Source organism: Myotis yumanensis, unplaced genomic scaffold (genome assembly GCF_028538775.1).
Source record: "Myotis yumanensis isolate MYYU_CA2020_CCGP unplaced genomic scaffold, mMyoYum1.0.hap1 SCAF_2, whole genome shotgun sequence".
In the NCBI taxonomy this organism is placed as follows: Eukaryota; Metazoa; Chordata; class Mammalia; order Chiroptera; family Vespertilionidae; genus Myotis; species Myotis yumanensis.
This window is the reverse complement of record NW_027223753.1, coordinates 174,898,377-174,922,957: the sequence shown is the minus strand read 5'-3', so window position 1 is coordinate 174,922,957 and position 24,581 is coordinate 174,898,377. Positions and strand designations below refer to the sequence as shown.

Here is a 24,581-nt window from a genome sequence, read left to right as displayed (position 1 = left end):
GAGACCCAACTTGGGGCACCTGTGTGCACCTGATCACCTATCACCTCTTACAACTCTTTTAGTTCCCTTCCCCCACTCGCACCAATAACAATAACAACAAATCACCCTACCCTGAGGAGGGAAACAGGAGCCTAAAGGGAGGCCATCAGGTCTTCCTTCCCACAACTGCTGACCCTTGCCTTGCTTCCCCTGGATGGTGCATGCTGGGGCCTGGTCTTAGTCCTGTGCATCTGAGGTTGGCCACTCTACTTCAGTGTCATGGATTTCGCCAAGCCTAAGGCCAGGTAGGAACTTAAGATGTTGAGGGCTAGGTTTCTGATGGGTCCTGGGTTTCAGCGTAGGTGGGTCAGTCACAGGTGCTGTGGAACTAAGACTCAGATTTGTACTTTCCTTGGGTTCCCATGAGGAATTCTGGGATTTGTAGTACCACATTAGCCTCAGCGTTTGAAGCTGAGAAGCATAAGGCTGCTCTCATCTCTCTGGCCCTGTAACGGCTTGGAGCTCAGGAAGTCATTCCCTCCTGTAGTCAGGGGAGAGTTTGGCTGACCTCAGGATTAGGTACCAGCTGGGGCCAGGGATGGCCTGTAACCTTGTGTCTGTCTTCTGGTTGGTAGCATTTCTGGGAACCACCAGCTGGATGAGGTCCAGGGACAGAGACGGCTGCTCCAGCTAAAGGTCAGTTGTGATATACATTGCCTGTTGGCACTGCCCAGGGGAAGGGCCTCAGCTAGCTGAGCTCCACAGAGCTTGGCTGGGCCCCTGGCACTCCCACCTCCTCAAAGCCATGAGACAGGAACACTTTCCTTATGTGACTAGGAACAGGTTCCAAGTGGGGAGGAGAACGGCTCCACATCCGGAACCAAAATAGGAATAGAACTGGGAGCTGAGCCTGGAGCAGTTCTGGGCTTTTGGTTCTCTGCATCAGTACAGCCAGCATGCCTATGATTTCTGTGCTGGGCAAAATGTTTCTTTGGCAGCGTGAAGGGCCTGGAGGACGATGGACTTGTCAGACAAGTCGCAGAGGTGAGACCAGGGACTGTAGATGTGATCTGGGAGGTGATGGGAACCTGAGGAGTAGGGTGCTCAGGTGGCAAGAGGAAAATTACTTTGGCTTAGATATTGGGAACCAGGCTGAAACAGGAACAGCCAGGCTGGGGCCAGACAGGCCATCAGGAAACAGCCTTAGGGGACTGGGACGAAAGAAAAAATCATGGGCTTGTCAGAGAAGAAGAGTAAAGCTGAGCCTGGCGAGAGGAAAGAACCAAGAGCAGGAAGGCAGCAAGCCTGCAAAGGGCCCAAGATGGTGGTGGGGAGGGGCCCGGGGATGGCGGTGAAAGGATGAACGAGGTGTGCTTTCCAAGAGGAATGGGTAGGCTGAGAATTTATCAAAGTTTAGGTTTCATCCCGAGGGTTTTAATGGCAAAATATATCCAGTGTAGGAAGGTGGTCAGTGGCTGCCACAAAATGGCCTCAGGAGCAGAAAGGTTAGGGGTGGTGGGAGAGGGGCTTTCAGAGTTGCGGGAGCACCAGGTGGTTGGTTGCTGGTATTCTGGGAGGTGGGGGAGGGGGAGGAGGAATGATGTGGCAACACCGGATGAAAAGGGGGGGATCTTGGCAGAAGTGGGAGCCCAGCTGAACAGCGTTTCCCCCACCCCTCAGTGGCCTCGGACCCCGCGTGGGCTGTGGAGTGGATCGAACTTCCTCGGGGCCTCTCTCTCTCTTCCTTGGGATCTGCTCGTACCCTCCGAGGCTGGAGCCGGTCCTCGCGCCCTTCCTCTTCCTCCGTGGACAGTCAGGACTTGCCAGAGGTGCTGGGCCCCTGGTGCTGGTAGCGGGTGGGGGAGCCGTATCCACATGAAGGGGGTCTGTAGCCCTCGCAGCCGCCTCGCCAGCCCGTTCCTGGCTTCCTCTGCCTGCGAGCGGAGGCGCTATCCGGCCGGCAGTAAGGCCGCCCCCACCGGTCTGCTCTGCTCGGCGCCCTGCCAGCGTCGGCGGGCGGGCTGCTCGCGCCTTCGGCGCTGACGTCAGCGCATCCCGGGCCATATCCCGGGAGACCCTGTTGCATGGTGATGGGTTGCCAGGGAGACGTACACCTTTTCTCTGGGCCTGGGCCGCAGCTGCGCGGAGTGCTGGCACGGATGGTGGCGGCTGGGGGGAGTGAGGGGAGGGAGGGAGAGCGAGCCAGGAAACACCCAGCAGGTGCTCCTCCCTCCAGGCCTGGCCAGAGGCTACCGGCGCCACCCTGGGGGCCTTGTCAGCCAGGTACTGAAGGGGAGGGACAGGGGGTGGGCCTGAGGTCAAGGGGCAGGTGGAGCCCCTCTTGTGAGGGGTGGGAACTGATGGAGTAGAGCTAGGCAATGCCAGGGAGGGTGCCTGTACCTCTGGCTTCATTCATTTGCTGAGGGAAACATTTGCCTGGGCTTGCCAAGGAGCAGAGCCAGGTGCAGGGTGGAGGTAGGAACCCAGGTGAATCAGACTCAGACCCTGCCATCCTGACATCCCTCAGGAGAGATGCAAGGGTGATGCTGGGGATGGGAAAAGGACTGAAAACACAGTAAGAGGTGGCACTTGAGTCAGGCCTTGAACGGTAGGGAGCATTTGTCAGGCAAAGATGGCATTCTTTGCCCAGGGAAAAGCTGGGTTTCTTTGCCTGGAGGAAGGCAGGAGGCTGCCTGCTGACAGGGAAAGTGAGAAGTGGGGTTTTACTGGGCAGAGGAGATCAGTGGTGGATTCCAAGCAGGCCTGGTAGGAGGCAGGGCCTCACAGAGTCCTTCAGTGCCTGGCTGTGAGTTTGCACTTCATTGGACAGTGAAGGGGCCCAGGAAAGATTTTAAATAAGGACATGTGACCAGTGGCACCCCAGGAAAATGGGGTACATTTATACATTGCCTTGTTCATTCGGCCTATGTATTTTGAGAGATTGCTCTGTACCAGGCATTGTGCTAAACACTGGCGTGCAGCAGTGACCAAAAGAGACCGAATTTCTGAAAGAGCTTAAGACCAGTGAGGGAGACCAACAAGAAATAAGGAAACGCATAAAATAGACCATAATTACACACCCGAGATACATTGATAGAGGATGGTGACTTGTTACAGACTGCAGAGGGAGGGTAGACAACTGGTAGGGTGGCCAGGAAGCCTTCTCTGAGGGAGTGATATTTCAGCCAAGACCCAAAAGATGAGAAAGAGCCAGCCAGACATGGAAAGGGGGAAGGAGAACACTTACACAACATAGGAGGCTGAGAAAATAGCATGGAGTCGGAGGAGCTTGGGGGACTACCACTATGCTAATCTGGGCAAGGAGCATTTGCAAAGGATGAGGGTAGTATTAGAGGCAGTTTGGAGATGGAATCATTAGGTCTTAACAACAGATGTGCGTAGGGAAAGCTTATGTGGGAGTTGGTGGTAATGCTGAGGTTGGGAGCCAGGCTGAATGGGAGAATGGTGGGATGATGCAAAGTAAGGGCCAGATACGGGGAGAAAGTGTTGGGTTTGTTTTTGGTCATCGCGAGTTTGTGGCTGTGATAGGCTCCAGAAACAGTTAGAATGTGGGTCTGAAGACAGAGGAGAAGAGGGGTAAAAGGAAGAGGACCTGGATGTTATATCCTTCTCCTTTCCTCTTTTCTCAAAGACCCTACTCCATGTTCTTCCAGAACTGTCTTCTTCTCCTCTGGGAGCTTGGAAGGCAGAGGGTTAGCTGTAGTTCTGCTCCTTTGGGTCTGCCCACGTCTCCATTGCTCCCTGGGGGTGGGGGGATGGAGGGGCATAATTTGCTGGTCCTGGCTTCTTACCTTCTTACATATCCCAGCAGCCTTTGGGAAACATGTGTTGCCCTGTCATCTCTTCCCAGCTCCCATATCCCCTTGATGCCTTGGGTGGGGTATGGGCATGTGGGAGGACACTGCTGTCAGAGGAGCACTCACCCTCTAATTCTGTCACCCAAGGTGAATGTTGGAGACACTGTCGCGATGCTGCCCAAGTCCCGGAGAGCCCTAACTATCCAGGAGATCGCTGCACTGGCCAGATCCTCCCTGCATGGTATGAACCCCTTCCCATGCCTCTGGCCATTTGGACCTTTTTTACATGCCCTTGGGGATTGTATCCTTTGAGCTCCTGCTGCTATCTCCTTTTTCCTCTCTTTCTCAGGTGAATCCCTGCCCCTTGCCCCGCCAAAGGCACATGTGGACCCTCACTACCACCACCCTTACACTTCCCTCCCAGATGTTCTCTGACCCATGCTCTTACCAGGCTTTCTGACTCTGCCCCACCTCTAGGTATTTCCCAGGTGGTGAAGGACCACGTGACCAAGCCCACTGCCATGGCCCAGGGTCGAGTTGCTCACCTTATTGAATGGAAGGGCTGGAGCAAGCCAAGCGACTCTCCTGCTGCCCTGGAATCAGCCTTTTCCTCCTACTCGGATCTCAGTGAGGGTGAGCAAGAGGCTCGCTTTGCGGCAGGTGAGCGACAGACAGACAATCAGCCACATATTTGTCCTAGGGATATTCTCTCTCATCTCCTTGGGCCTGATGTGGGGTTTGGAGTCTTTCCACACCCATGTGTCTTCCCTCTCCTGTCGCCAAGCTGAGCCCTCACCTTAGTTCACTTCTGCTAATGAATTCCATGTCTCCCCCAACAGGAGTGGCTGAGCAGTTTGCCATTGCAGAAGCCAAGCTCCGGGCATGGTCTTCAGTGGATGGTGAGGACTCGACCGATGAATCCTATGATGAGGACTTTGCTGGGGGAACCGACTCAGGTGAGGGGACATTCCGTACTAGTACTGCCAACTGGGGTGAAACTGCCTGATAGGCCCTGTGATTCAGAGCTCAGCCTTTGGAAGGGGAGATCAAGAATGTCCTCAGCCTTTGGAAGGAGAGCGGAGAGAGGCAGACTCTGTCCAGGTAATCCTCGACTTTCCATGGGCAGGAGGGCTGTCCACTCTCGTGGGTGGGCAGTCAGCAGGTGGAAATGGAGTAGTTCCTTTCTCTGCCCATCTATGCAGTTGGGCCTTGCGGCCCTCAAAAAAAAAAAAAAAAAAAAAAAAAGCTGGAGACCTCGCCAGCACCTTCTGTGCAGCCATGTTGTCTCTCTGGGAGGGTCTGCCGTGCCTTGCCCCTGAAAGTCCTCTCAAGACAGCCTCCTGGCTGGCCGAGGCAGCACAGACGCACAGTGCAGCAGCCACAGCACCTCATGGGGCTGTGGCGCAGGCAAACAGGAAGCTTGCTGAGCCGGGACTGCCCACAGGGCTGCTTGGCTCCAGCCTAGCGTCCTCGCATTCCAGGCTAGTGGGCCTTGCTCTCCGCTGGTGCTTGCAGAAGGGACCCTGTGGGGCTGTGCAGCTGTGCAAGGCCCTCCTTTCATCTTCCATTCTCGGGACCAAATGGCTGACTTTCTCTGTAGCTTCTGGGCTCAAGCCTCCCAGACCACCATCCCCCTTCCACCCCTTTGTCTTTGAAGATTGCGTCCACATGCCTCATCCCTTTAGCTAATTAACATTCTCTGAAGTGGGCAGTACATTAAAGCAGCTGAGACTGCTGCTGTGGTCCAGAGAGGACTGATTGGGATGACCGAGACGAAGACAGACCCGAACCACAATGTTTTTTTTTGTTTGAGTTCCAGGCCTGCTTTGACCCCTGGTATAATGAAAATCGCTGCATTTATCCAAGGCCACTACTAGCCCATGTGGAATCATTGTGCAAATTTGAAAAAAGTTCTCCTTTTCCTGGTGGGCACAGCCCCATGCCAGGGCATGCTGCTTGGTGAGCAGAGTGTGGTCTGAATTTCACTTTACTGCCTTGGACACACTCCCCGTGGGCAGTGAACAGCCTGCACGACATGTAGGGTATCCCTGCGTTTATTGCTTTCTTTCTGTGTGCCAGACTGTTCTCCCAGCAACCCCATAAGGTAGGTCTGTAAGAATCCCCAGTTCACCATTAAGGAAATTGAGGCAGAGAGGTTAAGTGACTTGTCTGAAGTTCCCTGGGTCCGACCCCCCATCCCTAGAGCTGTACCAAGTGGGGAGATGTGGCTTCCAGGTTGGCCAATTGAGATGGGGCTAGCAGGGTTATCTTCTCCTTTTCTCTCCCCCGACAGACATGGCTGGGCAGCTGCCCCTGGGACCCCACCTCCAGGACCTCTTCACTGGCCACCGATTTTCCCGGCCTGTGCGCCAGGGCTCCGTGGAGCCTGAGAGCGACTGCTCGCAGACAGTGTCCCCAGAGACCCTGTGCTCCAGTCTGTGCAGCCTGGAGGACGGGTTGCTGGGCTCCCCGGCCCACCTGGCCTCCCAGCTGCTGGGTGAAGAGCTGCTTCTTGCCAAACTGCCCCCCAGCCGGGAAAGTGCCTTCCGCAGCCTGGGCCCCTTGGAGGCCCAGGACTCGCCCTACAACTCGCCCCTCACAGAGTCCTGCCTTTCCCCCGCTGAGGTGGAGCCCGCCCCCTGCGAGGACTGCCAGCGGCTCTGCCCACCGGTGGGCAGCTGGGAACGCCAGCGGCAAGCCTCTGACGTGGCTTCTTCTGGGGTGGTGTCCTTGGAGGAGGATGAGGTGGAGCCAGAGGAACAGTGACGCAGATCATGCCTGGCGGTGGCACGGCCGCTGTGCCCAGTTGTGGGCTTGAGGCTTCCAGCAGAGCTCCAAAGCCTGGGGGGCTCCTGGGAGCACTCACTCCTCATTGTGTGTTTTGCATGAAAGTGTCTAGAGAGGAGGCAGGGACCAGGCTGGGGGCGCATGCCCAGCCCCCACTCCTGGGGCTTGCCGGGGGTTGCCCGGGGCCCCTGGGGCATGGCTACAGCAGTGGCAGAGTGATGTTCATGTTCTTAAATCAAAAACGCCACATATTTCCTCCTCTGATGATGTGAACCTCTGAGGGGGCAGTTATGACTGGGCTACGTGGGATAGAATGGGAGGGAGCCCGGCCTCCCCTGCCCCTCCCCCCCCCCGCCTCTCTCCTCTGCTTCTCTCCTCACCTCCAAGTCCATGTACCGTGCTTGATAGAATCACCCCCACCCAGGGAGCCTACGGATCGAGCCGTCCCCCAGGTCCCTCTCCCAGCTGGGCTCATCCTGTGCTACACCTCTCCATTGTCTCTAAATCTTTTTTGTAAAGAAAGGGGTTTTGGTCTGTTCTTTCAGTCGGATCTTCTCTGGGAGGCATTGGAATGATGAAAGCGTGCACCCCCACCCTTTTCCTGGCCGCCCTGAAGGGGTCTGGGCCCTTTCCCAGTCCCTTGTAGGATGTGTGGGCAGGGCCCCGGTGGCTCCCAGCCCACCAGGTTGCTGTAGGGTGGAGTTGGAAGAGGACAGGGCTCTGGTTGCTACAGAGCCGTGACTTCGATGTTCTTCCAGAGAGGGCCACCAGGGGGCCACACGGGTGGCCCTGAGCAGGGCAGGAATTGTGCCAACGGGTGACAGTCATGAGGGAGTGCCTCTCCTTGGGGAGGAAGGAGGGCAGTGCCTTTTTGGCTGAAGGAAAGGCCGAAGCTACAGTACTGGGGGCAGCCAGGGTGTTGATGGCCAAGCAGTGGAGGCCTCTGCAGATCCTACACTCCATGGACAGCAGGCTCTGGAGTTTTATGGCCATGGGGTGTAGGTGGCTAGATTTTAGGCTTTGGCAGATAAGAGGGCCCAAGGTAAGAACACGAGCTGATGGGCACAGGCATTCTCTATATAAGTGGCTCATTAGGTGTTTATTTTGTTCTATTTAAGAATTTGTTTTATTAAATTAATATAAAAATCTTTGTAAATCTCTATATACATCTGGTCATTGGAGGTTCCAGTATAAACCCATCTTAGTTCTACCCCTTTCCCCCTCAAAGGGGCAGCAGGGGTCAGGTACCCCGCCCCATCCCCATCCCACCAGGGCAGTGCTGATCTTCCTGCCCTTGGAACACTGCAGGTGGGTGCTGTGTCAGATTCCAAGTAGAGGAACTGGAAGAGGCTGGTGCCCCTGGTCTGGACGGGGGGCTGGGGCCCCAACCTTTGGCTGTAGCTGCCTCCTGCTTTCCCACGGCAGAAGGGACAGGAGAGCTGTAGGATCCGGGCTGACAGCAAGGCCACTGCCACCCCAGGCTGCCTGCTGAGGAATTCACTGGCACTTGTCATCGCTGTCAGAAGGGCTGCCCTCCCCGGGGAGGCTGTGGCGGGAGCGGGGCCCCCAGAGTGCATGCACCTCCGTCGTCTCTGTGTCGCTGCTGCTGGTGGCACTGTCACGGAAGCTGGCGAGGGGCGGCCGGACTTTCACACCCTGTGCTGTGACAGAGCCCTCAATAGCCTTCCGGAGCTGGAAAGGTGAGAGGGTCAGTCTGGGCTCCCTGCTCGTACTCTCCAGCCCTTACCCCCAGGTGAGCTGGGCATAAGCTTCCATGCCTTTTTGGAAGTGGAAGTGGCTTTGACAGCCACTATCATCTTACCTCCTTTAGGGTAACGATCCCAATGAGTCTGCCAATACTGGTGACGTAAGCATGGTCCACTCCCAGGAGTGAGAAGATGGTGTGAGTCTACAGGGTGGGGAGAAGAACATTGGACTTTATGCACAAGGGGAGAGGGGCCCAAGAGGAGGTGTTGGGTTGGGGGCAGGATAGAGGGGGTGCTACAGATGGTGGGGGAGGGGGAAGGCCAAAGTGTAATGAGATTGTACAACCAATCTTCAGAAACTTGAGAGAATCTTTAAGTGGATGAGAAACAGGAAGGAATCTTCATCCCATGTTAGCAAGGAGAATGGAGGGGAGAACAACTGTTCAAATATGACACTTAATGATTGGCCAGGCACCTGGCTAAGTCTTACATTAATCAGTGTTTAATTTCAGCACAGTCCTGAGAAGTCTGACACCCATTCTGCAGGACAGGCAGCATGAGGCTCAGTGGTGCAGTGACTTGCTGGGTGGGGATCATCAGTAAGAAGTGGCCCAGCAGCTCCAGGCCACTTTTCAGTACACTCACAGTGGTTCTCAACCTTCTGGCCCTTTAAATACAGTTCCTCATGTTGTGACCCCCAACCATAAAATTATTTTCGTTGCTACTTCATAATTGTAATTTTGCTACTATTATAAATCATAATGTAAATATCTGATATGCAGGATGGTCTTAGGCAACCCCTGTGAAAGGGTCGTTCGACCCCCAAAGGGGTCGCGACCCACAGGTTGAGAACCGCTGCTCTAGGAGGAGGCACTGCCTAGTGGGCCTAGGCGGATGTCCCATTAGTCATGGATATATCCAGGAGGAAAGTTCCACACCCCCCTTAGGGGCACTGGCTCTGAATCCTGTTCCTCTTACCCCACCTGGGTGGCTGACACGTACTTCCCCTTTGCCCTCAGCTGGCTGAACATGTAAGGTATCCCTCACCCTGGCTCCGACCCCCCCCAATATTGGCCTGCCGCACTCTATATGTCTCTCACAGTTTGCCTTTTCTGGGGCCCAAAGCATCCCAGGTCTTGTTGACATGTAGCTTACAGTCCAAGGGCTAAGAGTATCCCTCAACCCCCATGTTTTTTTTGCTTTGGACCCTTCCCCCAAGCTTTCCAGTGTAATCAGCCAGGGTTCAGAAATTGTCAGCTAGCTCCCCTTGTGCTCCAAGTGGATTTTCTTGGGCCAGATGTCTTGAGAAAACACTCTACTGACTCAGCAGTTCCTGGAATTTTTGGCCTATCAGTTATCACACTGTTTATAGTTTACTTGTAAGCCTCTTGGCTTAATGCTCCAATTGAAATGGGCATTACTACCCCAGCTTCTTGAGTACCAGCTACTCAGAAATCATTGTAATGATCTTAACACTTTAAAAATGTTTTCTTATACAGCTGCTGAATTCTTTAGGAAAGAACTTCCTGAACTTTCCTAACTTCCTCCTTCTAAGGCATGACAGTACTTATAAAAGGAGGTGGAAGTGCAGTTTTAGCATAAGTTTTTCTGTGCTCCTTTAATACCTATGTCATAACTGTCATTGTTTAGCAAGTCCCTTGAATCCTACATGCTACATGTTATCTTTAATTTCCTCATCTGATTTCATTGGGAAACATATCGTAATAAGATTTCCTGTATTGTCCTGCTGGTGTGGCTCAGTGGTTGAGCGTCAACCTATGAACCAGGAGGTCATGGTTCGATTCCCGGTCAGGGCACATGTCTGGGTTGCGGGCTCGATCCTCAGTGTGGTGCGTGTAGGAGGCAGCCGATCAATGGGTTCTCTCTCATCACTGATATTTCTATCGCTCTCTCTCTCCCTTTCTCTCTGAAATAATATATATCCTATCTAATAAAAGTCAAAAAGGGTAATTAACCGTACCTCCGCTACGCTTCCCATTGGCTAATCAGCGAGATATGCAAATTAACTGCCAACAAAGATGGTGGCCAGCAGCCACGCAGCTGAAGCGAGCAGGAGGCTTGCTTGCTCCAGTGATGGAGGAAGCCAAGGTTTCCCGTCTGCCCCAGCCTGCTCTAAGCTCCAAAAGCAACAGAGTTTCAATTATAGAACCTAAACAAACCCCAGATACCTGCTTTCAGCCAGCCGCGGCCTCAGAGCTGGGAGCGCCAGTGACGGCAACAAAGTTTCAATTATAGAAGGTAAATAAATCCCAGAATTAAAAAAAAAAAAGAAAAAAAGGAGAGGCTGGGAGCTTCAGTAGCCGGTCAGCCTGAAAACGGCCCTCAGCCCCTCACCCAGACTGGCCAGGCACCCCAGTGGGGACCCCCACCCTGAAGGGGGTGTGGCCAGCCTGAAAACAGCCATCAGCCCCTCATCCAGGCTGGCCAGGCACCCCAGTGGGGACCCCCACCCTGAAGGGGGTGTGACCAGCTGCAAACAGCCATCAGCCCCTCACCCAGGCTGGCCAGGCACCCAAGCGGGACCCCCACCCTGATCCGGGACACCCTTCAGGGCAAACCAGCCGGCCCCCACTCATGCACCAGGCCTCTATCCTATATAGTAAAAGGGTAATATGCAAATTGACCCTAACAGCAGAAAGACTGGGAATGACTGGTCACTATGACACACACTGACCACCAGGGGGCAGACGCTCAATGCAGGAGCTGCCCCCTGGTGGTCAATGCACTCTCACAGGGGGGAGCTCTGCTCAGCCACAAGCCAGGCTGATGGCTGCCAGTACAGCGGTGGTGTTGGGAGCCTCTCCTGCCTCCTCAGCAGCGCTAAGGATGTCCGACTGCAGCTTAGGTGTGCTCCCTGCTGGCAAGTGGACATCCCCCGAGGGCTGCCGGGTTACCAGAGGGAGTCTGATTGCCAGCTTAGGCCCGATCCCCCGGGGAGCAGGCCTAAGCCAGCAGGTGGTCATCCCCCCGAGGGGTCCCAGACTGCGAGGGCACAGGCAGGGCTGAGGGACCCCCCCCCCCCCCCCCCCCGCCCGAGTGCACAAATTTTTGTGCACTGGGCCTCTAATATATATATAATTTAAAAAAAGATTTCCTGTATTATTAATCCCTTGGCTTTGTCTTCTTATGTTTAATAATCCATCTCATCCTCTCTCAAGGATCCTATTAAATCGTTCCCCTAAAGTTTCCACAATCCTAATCAGAGTGAGCTTCTGATAAGCTATATGCCTTTTGGGTTTGCAAACCACTTGTCCTGGGGAGTCACCAAGCCTTACCGATCTACCTCCTGAACATCCTGGCAATTCTTCCTGACTCCCTCACCATCCTGATCAGAATGGCACTGTAATATCTTTTTTGTTGTTGTTGTTAATCCTCACCTGAGGATATTTTTCCATTGCTTTTAGATAGGGTGGGAGGGAGGGAAGGATATATATATATATATATAGAGAGAGAGAGAGAGAGAGAGAGAGAGAGAGAGAGAGAGAGAGGGAAACATAGATGTGAGAGAGGCACACTCGCCCTGACTGGGGCTGGGGATCAAACCTGCAATCCAGGTATGTGCCCTTCACTAGAAATGAACCTGAGACTCTGGTACACAGGCTGATGCTCTAACCACTTTGCACACCGGCCAGGGTGGGACTATCACATCTTAATGGGTTCTCCTTTCTGCCTCCCTTCTATCCAACTTGGCTCTGCCATCCTATCAGCTTTCTCAATCTCGAGTTAGAGCCCAGACGCCCCAGAATGGCCCACCAGACCCTTTTCAAGCCCACCTCAGTCTGTCTCCCTATTCTCAGATTCCACCAGACACTCCAGCTTCCAGCCTCACCTAATCACTCACCCTATTCTGAAAATATCAATTTCTTGCACACTTCCTTCATTACACCATCTCTTAAAGCCCCCTATTTTTCACCTCTAAGCATAACTAGTAGTAATTTCTAAAATATATTGAATACTTATGTGCCAGGTACTTTTCTAAGTGGCTCACATGTATGACCTCCCTTAATCCTCAGAAAACCCTATGATGTAGGGACTAAGATCCCCATTTTACAGATAAGGAAAGTGAAGTACAGAGAAACTAAGAAATCTGACAAGGTTACACAGCTAGCCAACACTGGGCGGAGTGAGGATTAGGTTCAGCCATTCTGACCCAGTGCTGGCACTCTACTTCCTCCCCCACCTCCACTCACTGCTTCTCTTCTCGGTAGGTGGCCTCTGAATGAATGCGGTACTTAGCTGATAGGGTGATCTCCAGTTGCACAGCTTCCTAAATAGTCTCCAGTGTATTCCCTTGCCCCTCTGGATGTTCCCCTCCTGAACTTAAATGAGCTACTACTTATTGACTCCTCGTGCCTGCAAGGACATTTTGAATTCTAATCTTACGTTCTTATCACTTCCAGTTCTTTGTCCTTTTGGTAGTCGGTTCCTCAAAGGTTTCTCTTCCTCTGATTTTTTTTTTAAGTTTGTAACAAACACCTACTTTGTTCTTTTTCATTTTAATTTAATTAGACACCAGGGAGCTCATTGGAGAGCCTGCATTTCTTGGGCTTGGGAACAGTGAATTGAAAGGGAGAGGGACAGCGTGGCCCTCTGAAAGAATACTGGGACTGGGGCCAGGAAATCTGGGCTCTAGGCCTGACTCTGCTATACTGACTCAGGCAAGTGACCTCACTGCCTCAGTTTCCCCATGTCTTAAAATGGTTAAATCCACAGGCTTTTGGGTCAGTCTTGGATTTTGCTACTTACTGGCTATGTGATCCCTTGACCAAATTGCTTAACTACTTTGAATTTCAATGTCCCCTTCTATAAAAACTGGAATATCACACTATCTGTGGTTGTGAGAAGTACATCAAACATGTGAACAGCTTAGCCCAGTGCCTGGGACATAGCAGGCACTAATAAAATGTCAGCATCATCCTCATCTTTATGTGATGTTTGAGAACTAAGTAAGATGATGGAAAAGCTTTAGCGGTCTTAGGAGGAAAGGCTTTAAATCAGGGTGGGGAACGGCCAGCCCGCGGGCTATATAAGGTCTGCAAAATCATTTGGTCTGGCCCTGCCAAGGCAGTAGGGGGTGAGTTAATGAAATGTTTGACCAAATATAGCAGGCTAATTTTTAAGTTGATAATTTTGTATGGCCCGTGAATGATGTTACAAATATCCAAATGGGCCTAGGCAGAGAAAAGGTTCCCCACCCCTGCTTTAAGTAAAAGCCAAATGTATTATTCTCAGGCCTACCTCTTTTTTTTCTTGCAATTGCACTGCAGTTCCTCACTCACTTTGATCAGAGGTCTTTACCCAAAGGCTTATAAGTTCCTTTAATACTTTTTTGCTTTTTTGTTTCTCTTTTGTTCCCTGCCAGGGCCCCTACTTGTCTACGCTAAACTGGCTTTGAGGCACAGCGTGCATCTAAGTTAGCTGTCCAAACTGCAGACCTTGGGAGTGCTCCCCCACTGGCCAGGCCCCCACACCTCAGAGGTTTGCACATTAAATCTAACAATTTCGCTGAAACACCCCCTTGGTTTCTGCCCTAGCAGCCCGCGGGGTGTGCCTGCACTCCCTGCCTTCACTGAGAGGCCTGAAGGTGCGACAATGCCACTGCCCCATTCTGGGGAGCCCAAGGCTGTCCTCCACAGAAAGCCCTGTTCTCTAATGTCAGCCTCACCCACCACCCACCTGTCTGCACGCAAGTTTCCTCCCCGTTTCTGCAGGCTGGTTTTGCCTTCTGCTGAGCTCTCTTTCTGTGTCCTTACCCTTTCCCTCCGGCCTACATGAAGTGAGGCTTTCTGGGGTCTGACATTCCAAGCCCCCCACTGGGCGTTTCTCATCTTTGTTTATCTCTTCTCTGCAGTGTCCCCACCCCTACTTGGATGTTTGTTAGCTTGCTTATTAGACTTTCTTTTCCTGCCTGTTTCTCACCCATTTTTTTCAGTGTGGGTGTATCAGCCTTGCTGGGAGCTGGCAGCCTCCCTCCTAGCTCTGACCCTGGCCTGGCCTCCTGGCTTCTACCCAGCTTGAGCCCAGTCTTTGTTGCTGCTTCGGTCCAGAGTTCCCTGGGGGCAAGGCTGAGAAGAGGAAAAATGATGCTTGATTCCACCGCAGGCAGGAAGAGGCTGAGGGGACCTCGCGCCTGGCCTCCCACCGTTTGAAGCGATGTGTTTGAAAAACAGCTCAGCACAGAGCCCTCTCTCTGCTGTCCCTTTTTTTGCCCACTGGCTTGAGCCCAAACTTGTGGGAGGACCTAGACCCCCACCCAGGCCAGCCCCAGGTTGCTGGCCCTACCTTGTGCAAAGAGGTCCGCTCCACCAGCTGGAAGGGGGCAGGGTCAATTTTGCAGTCGCTGAAGTTGACAGGTTCATCTAGTTGCTGCTCCTCCCACTCCAGAATCTGAGGGTATGAGACTAGGAGGGTTAGGGAGAAGGGGCCATCAGCGGCCCTCACCGCCCTGAAAGCTGGCCTGCCCCTTTTCCTACCCCATGGTCCCTCCCATGGGGACAGAAGCCAAGATGATGACTGAACACATCCCGGAAGAAACAGAGTCCAGAGTCCAGTCACACCTTACCTCCTCAGGGGTCATTTCACTTTCCAGGTCTGAGTCGCTCTAGGAGAGAGGGAGGGAGGCTGGCAGCTGGGGCTGGGAAAGGGGCATGTCCCCCCACTGGGGGAGGTTTATCACCTACACCCTGGCCTGCCCTGTCTAGTGCTCCTGAGCTGCAGAAAGAAGTGAGCACTTACTGCCAGGGAAATTCGGACCCGCTTCAGCTTGCGCTTGTCACATGATTCCGACTTCTCCAACTTTGTTAGAGCCGAGGGGGAGAGAAGAGGAATTGATGTCATAGAAAGGAGGGAGGTGAGAAGCGTGGGGGTGGGTTGGGCGGGGGGGAAGGGTGCACTGCAAGGACAGAGCTGGCGTCCAGGAGGGCAGAAGGGCAGGAGAATGGAAGCAGGTGCTACAGGGCTACTGGAGAGGTTATCTCAGCATTAGAGGTTGAGCTAGACGGAGAGGCTCCGCCACTCACCTCTGAAGCAGCCTCGGGGGGCGGACTGCCACAGAAGAGGCTCCTGAGGGCGATGCCAGCCTGCTCCACGTTCCCTGTGTTCCCAAACACAAGGCCCTGGGGCAATGTCATCTTTGGGGGAGAGGGGAGGAGGGCACAGGGAGAGGCATCCTGGTTCTACCCCTGGTCCATTCAGGCAGCCCCTTCGCTGGGATGTGCCCCAGCTCAAAGGTGCGCAGGGGCCCTTGTGTGGTCTCAGAGGCCGGGCTCGGCTCTGTGGGAGCGTGGAGGGAGGTGCTAGCGGATGCTGGGCTCACCTGGGGGACTCTCCCTGAGGCTCATGGAGTTGCTGGACGCCCTCTTGAGAGCAGGCTTCAGGGGCTTGTGAGTGTCCCCCCGGGCCGCAGGGAAGCCCGAGCCCTCTGTGCTCACCTGCGCGGGCAAAGGGGCTGGTGAGGCTGTGGCCCCAGGACTCCTCTGACTCCTCTGGGTCGCCCTCCTGACAGTCTACGCACAGTTAGGAGGAGGTGTGTGTGACTGCAGGGCTTTCCCTACCTGGAAGCGGACTGAGCTCTCAGGGCTGGGGGGGCTCTCCTGATCGGGTGGCGGAGGAGTCTGGGCAGCTCTCCGCTCCTGCAGGTGCTGCCGCCGGCGGGCTGGGCTTAGCTGGGCCGCCAGCAGTGCCACCACCTGTGAGCGCTCAATGGAGCCCAGGAGGATCATTGACTCTGAACAGAGCAGGTGGGAGGACTCAGGAGCCGATAGTGAGGCCCTCCTCCCCACCCCCAACCTTCTCCGGCACTCAGAGTGGGGCCTTGGACACAGGCCACACACCAGGGGGCAAGGCCTGCCTGGCAAATGCCGGCTATTCCTGTTCCCTCCCCCTTCCTGAGCAGCGACCCTGGCAGAGGCTCATAGCACCTGGCCCCTTGCTGGTCTCACCAGAGGACTCAACTAGGGCCAACATGCGTCCCTTTGTCCTGTGCAGTGCCAACCGCAGGTCCCGGAAGGTGCAGCTGAGGGCCACATGGGGAACATCTCGCACCATGATGTCCTCCACTCGCACCCGGTACTGCCTGGGGGCAGAGAGAGGCACTTGGTTTGTGGTCAGCATGGGGCGGATAGCCGGAGCACTACCAGCAGGGCCATAAGGAAGGCCCGGAGCCCATGGGGACAAGGACTAAGGGCCAAGGAGTAGTCCCTGCCAGGGGATGGACAAGGGGAGCTCTGGACAGGGGGGAGCAAGGTGGCTGGTCGCCCAGCTTCACTGACTGTGGACCCTGCTGGAGTGGGTGTGAGGGGGTCCTCGGCCACCTTCTGCCCCTCACCCATAACCCCTCTGTTGCCCGGCCCTCCATACTGGTGGCGGCCCCAGCCCAGCTCAGGCAGATAAGGCAGTTTCTTGATTCGAATGATGCTGTCGTAGAGTGAGGGCTGTAGGCTCTGGGCCACAGCATTGGCCAGGATGACGGCGATCATGACGGGCAGGATGTGGGCGATCTGGCCTGTGAGCTCAAACACGATCACAGCCGTGGACACCGTGTGTGTCACTGCTCCTGCCAGTGCAGCCGCTCCTAGGGAAGCCACCTTTAGTCTCCTCAGGGCGCCCAGGGACCAGAGGACCCTCCCCACCTGGGGACAGTCCTTTGGGTACCCTCAGGGCAGCCCAGGGCAGTTCTGAGAACTGGGTTTCTGCATTTGAAGGAAGCCTGGTTCCTGCCAGCAGGGGGCACCAGAGCCTCAGACCCTGTGGCCCTACCTGTGCGGAACTGGAGCACTCACCCACCACTGCATAGCCCCCAGGCACAATCCGGTAGGTGCTGCTGTCCGTGTGAATCCCATCTGGGAACCAGGCGGCCATGCTTTCGCCCACCAGACGCCCAAATGCTGCTCCTTCAGGGAGTGAGGTGGGAAGAGAAATAGGTAGTGGAGGGGGAGGGTGGGAACACTAGGAAGAGAGAGGGTCAGAGAGTGGGGGAGGGGCCAGTGGGTCATTCAGTGCAGGGGACAGTCCTCTGGGGTGGGCACTGGGATGGGGGCTGGACCAAAACCCACTCCCAGGCAGTGAGGGTATGGCCAGGGGGTAGCCAGAAGGTGGGAAGGGGAAACAGGCAACTGAGGACTCACCAATGACAAAGACAGGCATGAAGGCCCCACAGGGTACTGGGATAGTGGTGGCCAGTGCCGACATCCAGAACTGTAGGCGGAAGGCAGTTCAAACAGGTAGAGGTGCCACCCCAGCTCCACCCCAAGGACTCTACATTGCTTATCAGGTAAATGTAGATTTACCAGCTATCCCAGAATTCCCCAGGGATGAAGGACTCCAGGCTTGGGTTTAAATTCTAACTTTGCCAGTAGTTATGTGATATTGGGCCAATTATGATCCCTTTATGTCTCAACTTCTCATCTTTTTTTTTATTTTTTATTGATTTCAGAGAAGAAGAGAGAGGAAGAGAGAGATAGAAACATCAGTGATGACAGGGAATCATTGATAGGCTGCCTCCTGCATGCCCCCCACTGGGGACCAAGCCCACAACCCAGGCATGTGCCCTTGACTGGAGTCGAACCAGGAACCCTTCAGTCTGCAGGCCGACGCTCTATCCACTGAGCCAAAATGGCTAGGGCTCTTTTTTAATTTTATTGATTTTTAGAGAGGAAGGGAGATAGAAATATTGATGGGAGAGAAACATCAATAGGCTGCCTCCTGCATGCCCCCTACTAGGGATTGGCCAGCAGCCTGGGCACGTACCCTGACCATCCTGACAGGGAATCAAATCGGTAACCTCTTGGTTCATGGGTCGATGCTCAACCACTGAGCCACACTGGCTGGGCTTGAATGCCCATCTTTAAAACAGGGAGGCTAATAGTACCTTTCCATAGCACTGTTGTAAGGCTTAAAGGAGTTAATATGTGGAAAGTGCTGAGAACAGTGCCTGGCACCTAATAAGCCTGTGTAACATTAGCTCTACATTTGTAAGGAGCCCTACCTTCATGAGAATGAAGATGACCAGGGTGAGGAAGACATTGGCACGTGGAGGGCTCCAGGCCTGTGAAGTTCCGGGAGGCTCTAACTCCTCCACCAGGCCCTGGCGGACCCATGTCCGGTTGTCAAACAGGGTGACCAGCGTCTCTTTCTGTGAGAGCTTTAGGGGAAAAGGGTGCCTCAGGCTGGGGAACACACAGGATGAAGGGAAGGGGCCCTTGGCGGGGCAGGGGCTGTTGGCTTTAGGAGGGGTGCATCCCAGAGGAAAAAGCATACGCTCCTGTTCTGCCTGGGGTTACCTGTCCAGCCATGAACTGTCCCAAGCCAGGGGGGAAGGTCAGCGTGGAGATGAGCAGGGTCACGAGAGCCGGGAAGAGCAGGCGTCTAGAGAGGTAGGTTTCACAGCATCAAACACGGGCGGTGCACTTACTACAGGGGAGAGGCTGGGCGCCCTCACACCTCAGGGCGGAGGTCGCAGCAGAGCTTGGCTCTTACATAAAAGCACACGGTTCTGAGAGACGGTCCCCTTTGCTGTTCATGAGATGACGGCCCCGAGGGTGGTGGCCACTGGGGTTATCATGAGCCCCAACAACTTTCTGTTGGCTCCAAACTCCCTCGGTGGGTAGCAGTGGCAGAAAGTCCACCCCCAGCTCTCTGCGGGACACCTCTGAGCTGTGTCTCCTGCCTTTGCCCTCGGCAGCCCTAGCTGAAGGGCTTTGTGCGAGAGGAAAGAGGTCCTGCCCTGTCTGTTTCTCTGTGGTGACTGAGGCTGAAGGTCAGCATTAGGGGAAAGAGGCTGGGGTCACAATGAAGTGGACTGAAGGTGCCACAGGGAGCAGGCTCAGTCGGCTGCCCTTTCCCTGAAGGACGTTAGTCCCAACAAAAGTCACGTCTCAGGCTTATCCCTCCCAATCCTCAGGTCACAACTGAGAGAGCTGTGCTCTGGAGATTAAGAAAAAGTCTCACCCATCTCCATGCTTCCCTGGAGGAAACAAAGGCTCAACTACTCTCCCGGAGACCTGCTATCTGCGCCAGGCCAGGGCCAGGAAGTCTTAGATCTAAATCCCTCTGCTACTGACGACAAATTCAAAAGTGCCAGTTCAATCCACCAGGAAAACACCACTGGCTGATTTTCTCAATGGAGTGCCTATATTTTTAAAAACCCTCACCTGAGGATATTTTTTTCCATTGATATTTTTAGAGAGTGAAGGGAAGGGAGGAGGGAGAGAGAGAGAAGAATCGATGTGAGAGAGACATCAATTGGTTGCCTCCCGCATGTGCCCTGACTGGGGCTGGGGATCGAACTAGCAACTGAGGTATGTGCCCTTGACCCGGAATCGAACTCTCGACCCTTTGGTCCTTGGGCCGACACTCTAACCCCTGGCCAAAACTGGCCAGGGCTGGAGTGCCTGTTTTTGATTGGGCCACTAGATGCCAGCTCACCTGTCACTCCCCCTCCCACCGCGCTGTGACCCTCACACACCCAAAGCCAACCCACTTTTTCATGAGGAAGCGGTTGATGGTTTTCTGCTTCCGCATCACCTGGACAATCTTCCGGTTCAGGTAGACAAAGAGCGCCCCCCCAAAGCCACTGGCAATACTGGAGAGGGAAGAAGCATCATGGTAAGAGGGGTCTTCCCTCTTTTACCTCTTCCTCCCCCACAGCCCCAGGTCCCACAGCTCCTCACCCAATGACAGCAAAGGCTGGCAGCTCCTGGAGGTCAAAGGGGAAGTCAAGCCGGAACCGGGTTTTGAAGAGAGCAGTGATAGTCTCTGAAGGGAAGGCAGAGGGAGGCAGGTGTAGCATCGAGGGCCCCACCTGAGCCATCTCATGGGCTCCCTGCATCCCCCAGGTGCCCCCACCTTCATCACGGTTCCAGACCGCCAAGACCCGGAAGATGAAGGCACTGAAGGTGGCAGCAAAGAAGCCCCGCCAATAGTTCCGCACCGCGAAGAAGGTGGAGGTGACCTCAATGCTGAACAAGACACCTGCGAGGGGCGGAGGGCGACACTTCAGGCCGGGGCCTGGGCCAGGACTCAGAGCCCACGAGAAGGGTAAAGGAGGCAAGGCCCGGGGCAGGGCTGGGGGCTGCACTGGCCGCCTACCTCCGATAGGTGCTGCAAAGCAGCAGCCCACTCCCACGGCACAGGCAGCGGCCAGCATCTCTGTGTTCCGGGATTCATTCTGGTGAGAGTGGTGGACGGGGAATCAGCTGGGCTCAGCGGCCCAGCCCTCTCTTCTGCCCTCCTCCGGGGTACGCCTTACCTCATAGATGCCCCCGAAGAGGGAGAGGAACTTGCTGAGCAGCGCAGCACACATGCTTGCAATATGTACAAAAGGGCCCTGGGGGAGGGAGTCAGGAGGTGAGAGGGGAAGCAGCACGCCCTGACCCTGGCCTGGCTTCTTCCTCCACCGGGAGGGACTCCTTTATTCCCTAACCCACAGTTACCTCTTTGCCAAGGGGCATCCCACTGCCCAGAGCACAGGTCAGCCCGATGACCTTCGCCACAAAGGTCTTGAGGGTGAGGTATTCCTTTAGCACCACGCCCCGCAAGATGGTCTTCATCTCGGGGATGCCGGACCCTGGAGAGTGGAGAGTCCCAGGAGAGTAATGTCATGGGCCTGGTTCAGGAGGCTCCACCTCTGCCCTTTCCTTCTCTCCCTACTGTACCGACAGCCTGAGGAGCCAGGATCTGCGTAAATCCAGCTGAGAAAGTGATGAGGACGACAGGATAGGTGACCCAGGCCAGGTACTGGAGCAAGAGGCTGGTGTTCAAGCCTCGAGACATCCACTGCTGAGCTGTGGGGAGAGGAAGTGCTGCTGGACCCCTGCGGGGCACACCCAGTCCCCGCCTGGCCGCTGGGCCATATCGATAGGAGAGGCTGTCCCAGGGACCATCATCCAGAGCCCAGGTAAAGGGGCAGGGGGCGCCTAGAGGCCTTCAGTGGGGGCAAGGTCACTGTAGGTAAGAGGGTCAGTTGGAGAGGGGAGGCGAGAAGTCACGGCCTATGGGAGTGGCAGTGATTATGTCTGAAGACAGGCACTCAGGCGGCCAAGTAGCCAAGATACTTCGACAAGTTTGGCATGGAGGAAGCAGGTTGATGTTTCCCAGCCCGCCCCTGCCAGCCCTGTCCTCACCCTGCAGACAGGCGGCAATGGCATAGTCCATGGCCCAGCTGACCAGCGCCATGACGAGCCCCAGCAGGACCAGGAAGATCCAGTCTTCACCAACCCTGGATACTAGGAACTTATGACAGCGTACGGAACAGACTGGGAGCAAGGAAGGAAAAAACAGGGGGCTGGCACCAAAGTGCTCCTACCCCTGCCTCCCCCAGCCCCCCATGGGCAGCTCTAATGAATGGCCTCTGTCCCCCCAGTACAGCACAGCCAGATCCCCTGCCCAACCCCAGAGTCTCACTGCGGCACCGGGCACAGCGGCTCTGTCCGTATTCGAGGAGTTCCAGGGGAGCTGGAGGGGACAGCGGGCTCCTCCACGGCTCCGGCCCTGCCAGGCGGATCCGAGCAGCCTCCTCTTTGGCAAAAGCCCCAAGGTCCTGAGTGTACCGGCCATACATCTGAGCAATGGGGGAAACAGGGTTAGCAGCTCTGCGTGGCTGAGTGGGGGTTCAGGGAGGGCCTGGGGCCTCAGCTCCCCTCTCCCAGCCCCCAGATTACACATCCCCTCTTGAACCCACAGGTCCCACTTTGGCTTGGGGTGTGGGAAAAATGCACATTGCAAACTGTGGGAGCCGTCCTGCCGGAGGGATGGGGACCGCCAAGGTACAGGGACACAGCTCTGGGGGTGGCAGAATAATCAGTCCTCTTCTCACAGCGCTGCCTGGGGGAGGGGAGCACTGAGGAGTGGGAGGGAAGCCCCAGAGGAGGAGAGATGGAAAAACCTACAGCTCTGAAAGTGGGAGGAGGGAAGGTCAGAGAATAAGGGATGGTCAAGGGCATACGGGTAACAATAAGGTCCTCAAGGAGCTGGGGGCAGCTGAGCTGGGCCTAGGAACAGGCGGGGCCTCAATCCTTATCACGTTCCTGCTGGGCCACTGGCCTGTGACCGAGTCAGCTGTACCCCTTCCTCCCACCCTAATCCCCTTGTCCCTATTCTCCATCCTCCCCCAGCCTGCTAGTCCAGCTTCCAGCTGGGAGTGGAAAGTCTCTCGGGTGGGTGGGGAGTACTTGGTGGCCTCAGCCCACACTGGAGCTGCCCTGAGTCCAGTGGTAGGCTGGGGGCAGCAGAAGCTGATGGCTGGGCTGTGATGCTGGGGTGATGGGACCGGAGAGTCTCCGAGCTATGGCTAGACCTGCCAAGCTGGGCATGTGTTGAGGGGTGGGGAGGAGTAGATTCCGGCTGCCACCCGCAGAGCTTCGAGACACAAAGGGCTCCTGTTGGGACTGGGGGGTGGTGGTGGTGAGGGAGGGAAAGATGAGAGAGAGAGAGAGAGAGAGAGAGAGAGAGAGAACAAGATAGAGAACCAGAGAGAGGAGAGGTGGGGAGGGAAGAGAGGCCAGGGGAAGGAGCAGAGAAGAGGAAGAAGAAGAAGGGAGGAGGAAGGGAGAGAAACAAAGTAAGAGTATAAACAGGCCGACACAATGTCAGAGTGGGAGGTGAGCCTGTGAGAAAAGACAAAGGGATCGAAAGCAGAAGGGGGAGAGGCTGGAGCAGAGAGTGCCCGGGAGAGAGCCTGACCCTGAGAACTCACACCAGAGATAAAGACCAGGCGAAGGAGATGGGGCTGGGGCTGGTGCAACAGATAGACACCGTTTCAGGGCCAGGTGCCTGGCTTCCGAGACCAAAGCCCCATTCTTGGCTCCTGCCGATGGACGGACACCTCCCACCCGATGTGAAGGCTCAGCCCTGTACCCTTGCTCCACCCCCTCCCCTGTCACCTCTCCCTGTCATCCTGTTCCATCCAGTCATTCCCTCTCTTAACTGGGCACCTCCCAGCCTCAATTACTGCCAGGGGCTCCCCCCTCCTGGAGAGATCCCCTCCCTGCCTCCTTCCTGGGCAAATTCCAGGACCAGCTGTTTGAAAAGGAGCCCTTCCCTAGAGTTTGGGCCCCCCCACCCCAGTGACACAAGGAAGGGCAAAAGGCTTCTCCAACACTCAGTGACAGTGTGGCCACCAGTCAGCTCAGAACCCCAGGACCCCTGCTTCTAATGAGGGCAAGGGACACCCCCGGGGTGGGTAGGGGCTGGACACTCAGAGTAAGTAAGCATGGACAAAGGTCCCCGTTCCCACACCCATTCCTGCCTGACCCATCCCCCCTGAAGTTCCTGTCCCCCGGCGGGCAGGCCACCTTTTTTTTTCTTTCCTTCTTTCTTTCTTTTTTTTTTTTGCCAAAGAATAGACGCAGGGGTTCCTGCCAATGCTGGGGGCTGGGTTTGCCCATCTTTCTACACACGCCTGTTTCTGTGTCCAGCACAGGAAAACGCACGTACTGGGGACAGAGAGAATGTCTTGGTGGTGGAGATAGAAGTGCAGACAGATAAAGTTCAACGGGTGTGAGCGGTGCTGGGGAGGGCAGTGGGGGGCTGAGACTTGGGTCCAGGTGGTCAGGGGGAGGAGCAGAGAAAACGCGGTGTGTTGGGGGGAGAGGTAATGGGAAGGACAACTCGGACAAGCACCTGATCTTGTCCTCCGCAGGCCCGGCCTCAGCCAGAACCCTGCATGCAGCTCGTCCCGGAGCCCTCCGACCGCTCAGGCCCTCGAGCCTCAGTTTCCCCAGCTCGGACGGCTGGGGCGGGGCTCGGGCAGCTCCCGGGTCCTCGCGCTGGAGGGAGGGTGACCAGGAGCAGCCGCCCGGAGCGCACTCCTCGGAGCTCGGCTCGGCTTCACTCACCAGGGTCTGCTCGTACTGCAGCGCCCGCGGCTCCATCCCTTCCTCCGCCGCCGCGGCCGCCCCGGCCGCCATCTCCGCGCACAGCCCTCCGGCCTCCCGCCGCGGCTCGGGCTCCGGCCTGGACTCGGCTCCCCGCCCGCAGAGCCCGCGCCGACACCCGTCCCGTCCCCGCGGCCCCGGCGGCCGAGTGCAGAGAGCCTCCCGCTCGCGTCCCCTCCTCGGCGGGCGGGCCGAGGGCGGTGCCCACGGTGCTGCTCCGCCCGCCGGCCCGTCCGCGGGGGCCGGCCCAGCCCGGCCGGGGTCTGCGTCGGGGCCGCCTCCTAGGCTGGGGAGAGGCGGTAGGGGGCGCCTGGAGCGCGCGAGCCCGCGCCCCCTCTCCGCCGGGGCTGGGGGCTGCGCCGGGCGCCCGGGGCCAGGGCGGGGGCGGGTCCGCTGGC

General features: G+C 55.9%; 2 protein-coding genes across 2 annotated transcripts; one reads left to right on the top strand and one right to left on the bottom strand.

Annotated features, from left to right (window-relative positions):
* Positions 1-810: 810 nt before the first annotated feature.
* FAM131A (family with sequence similarity 131 member A) lies at positions 811-7,746 on the top strand. The gene is made up of 6 exons (XM_070406680.1): positions 811-1,023; positions 1,660-1,808; positions 3,945-4,038; positions 4,275-4,457; positions 4,637-4,753; positions 6,091-7,746. The coding sequence occupies exons 1-6, from the start codon at positions 936-938 to the stop codon at positions 6,561-6,563; spliced, it is 1,104 nt and encodes a 367-aa protein (XP_070262781.1). The 5' UTR covers positions 811-935; the 3' UTR covers positions 6,564-7,746.
* Positions 7,656-24,318, bottom strand: CLCN2 (chloride voltage-gated channel 2). Its single transcript, XM_070406679.1, has 24 exons — positions 24,145-24,318; positions 21,713-21,869; positions 21,433-21,564; positions 20,965-21,093; positions 20,743-20,876; positions 20,559-20,636; positions 20,399-20,477; positions 20,156-20,281; positions 19,981-20,065; positions 19,791-19,892; positions 18,592-18,676; positions 18,297-18,452; positions 17,437-17,506; positions 17,092-17,202; positions 16,670-16,883; positions 16,252-16,385; positions 15,865-16,037; positions 15,627-15,741; positions 15,331-15,404; positions 15,047-15,106; positions 14,874-14,912; positions 14,594-14,698; positions 8,407-8,493; positions 7,656-8,276 (listed from the first exon to the last, which is right to left on the bottom strand). The coding sequence occupies exons 1-24, from the start codon at positions 24,214-24,216 to the stop codon at positions 8,082-8,084; spliced, it is 2,712 nt and encodes a 903-aa protein (XP_070262780.1). The 5' UTR covers positions 24,217-24,318; the 3' UTR covers positions 7,656-8,081.
* Positions 24,319-24,581: the final 263 nt, after the last annotated feature.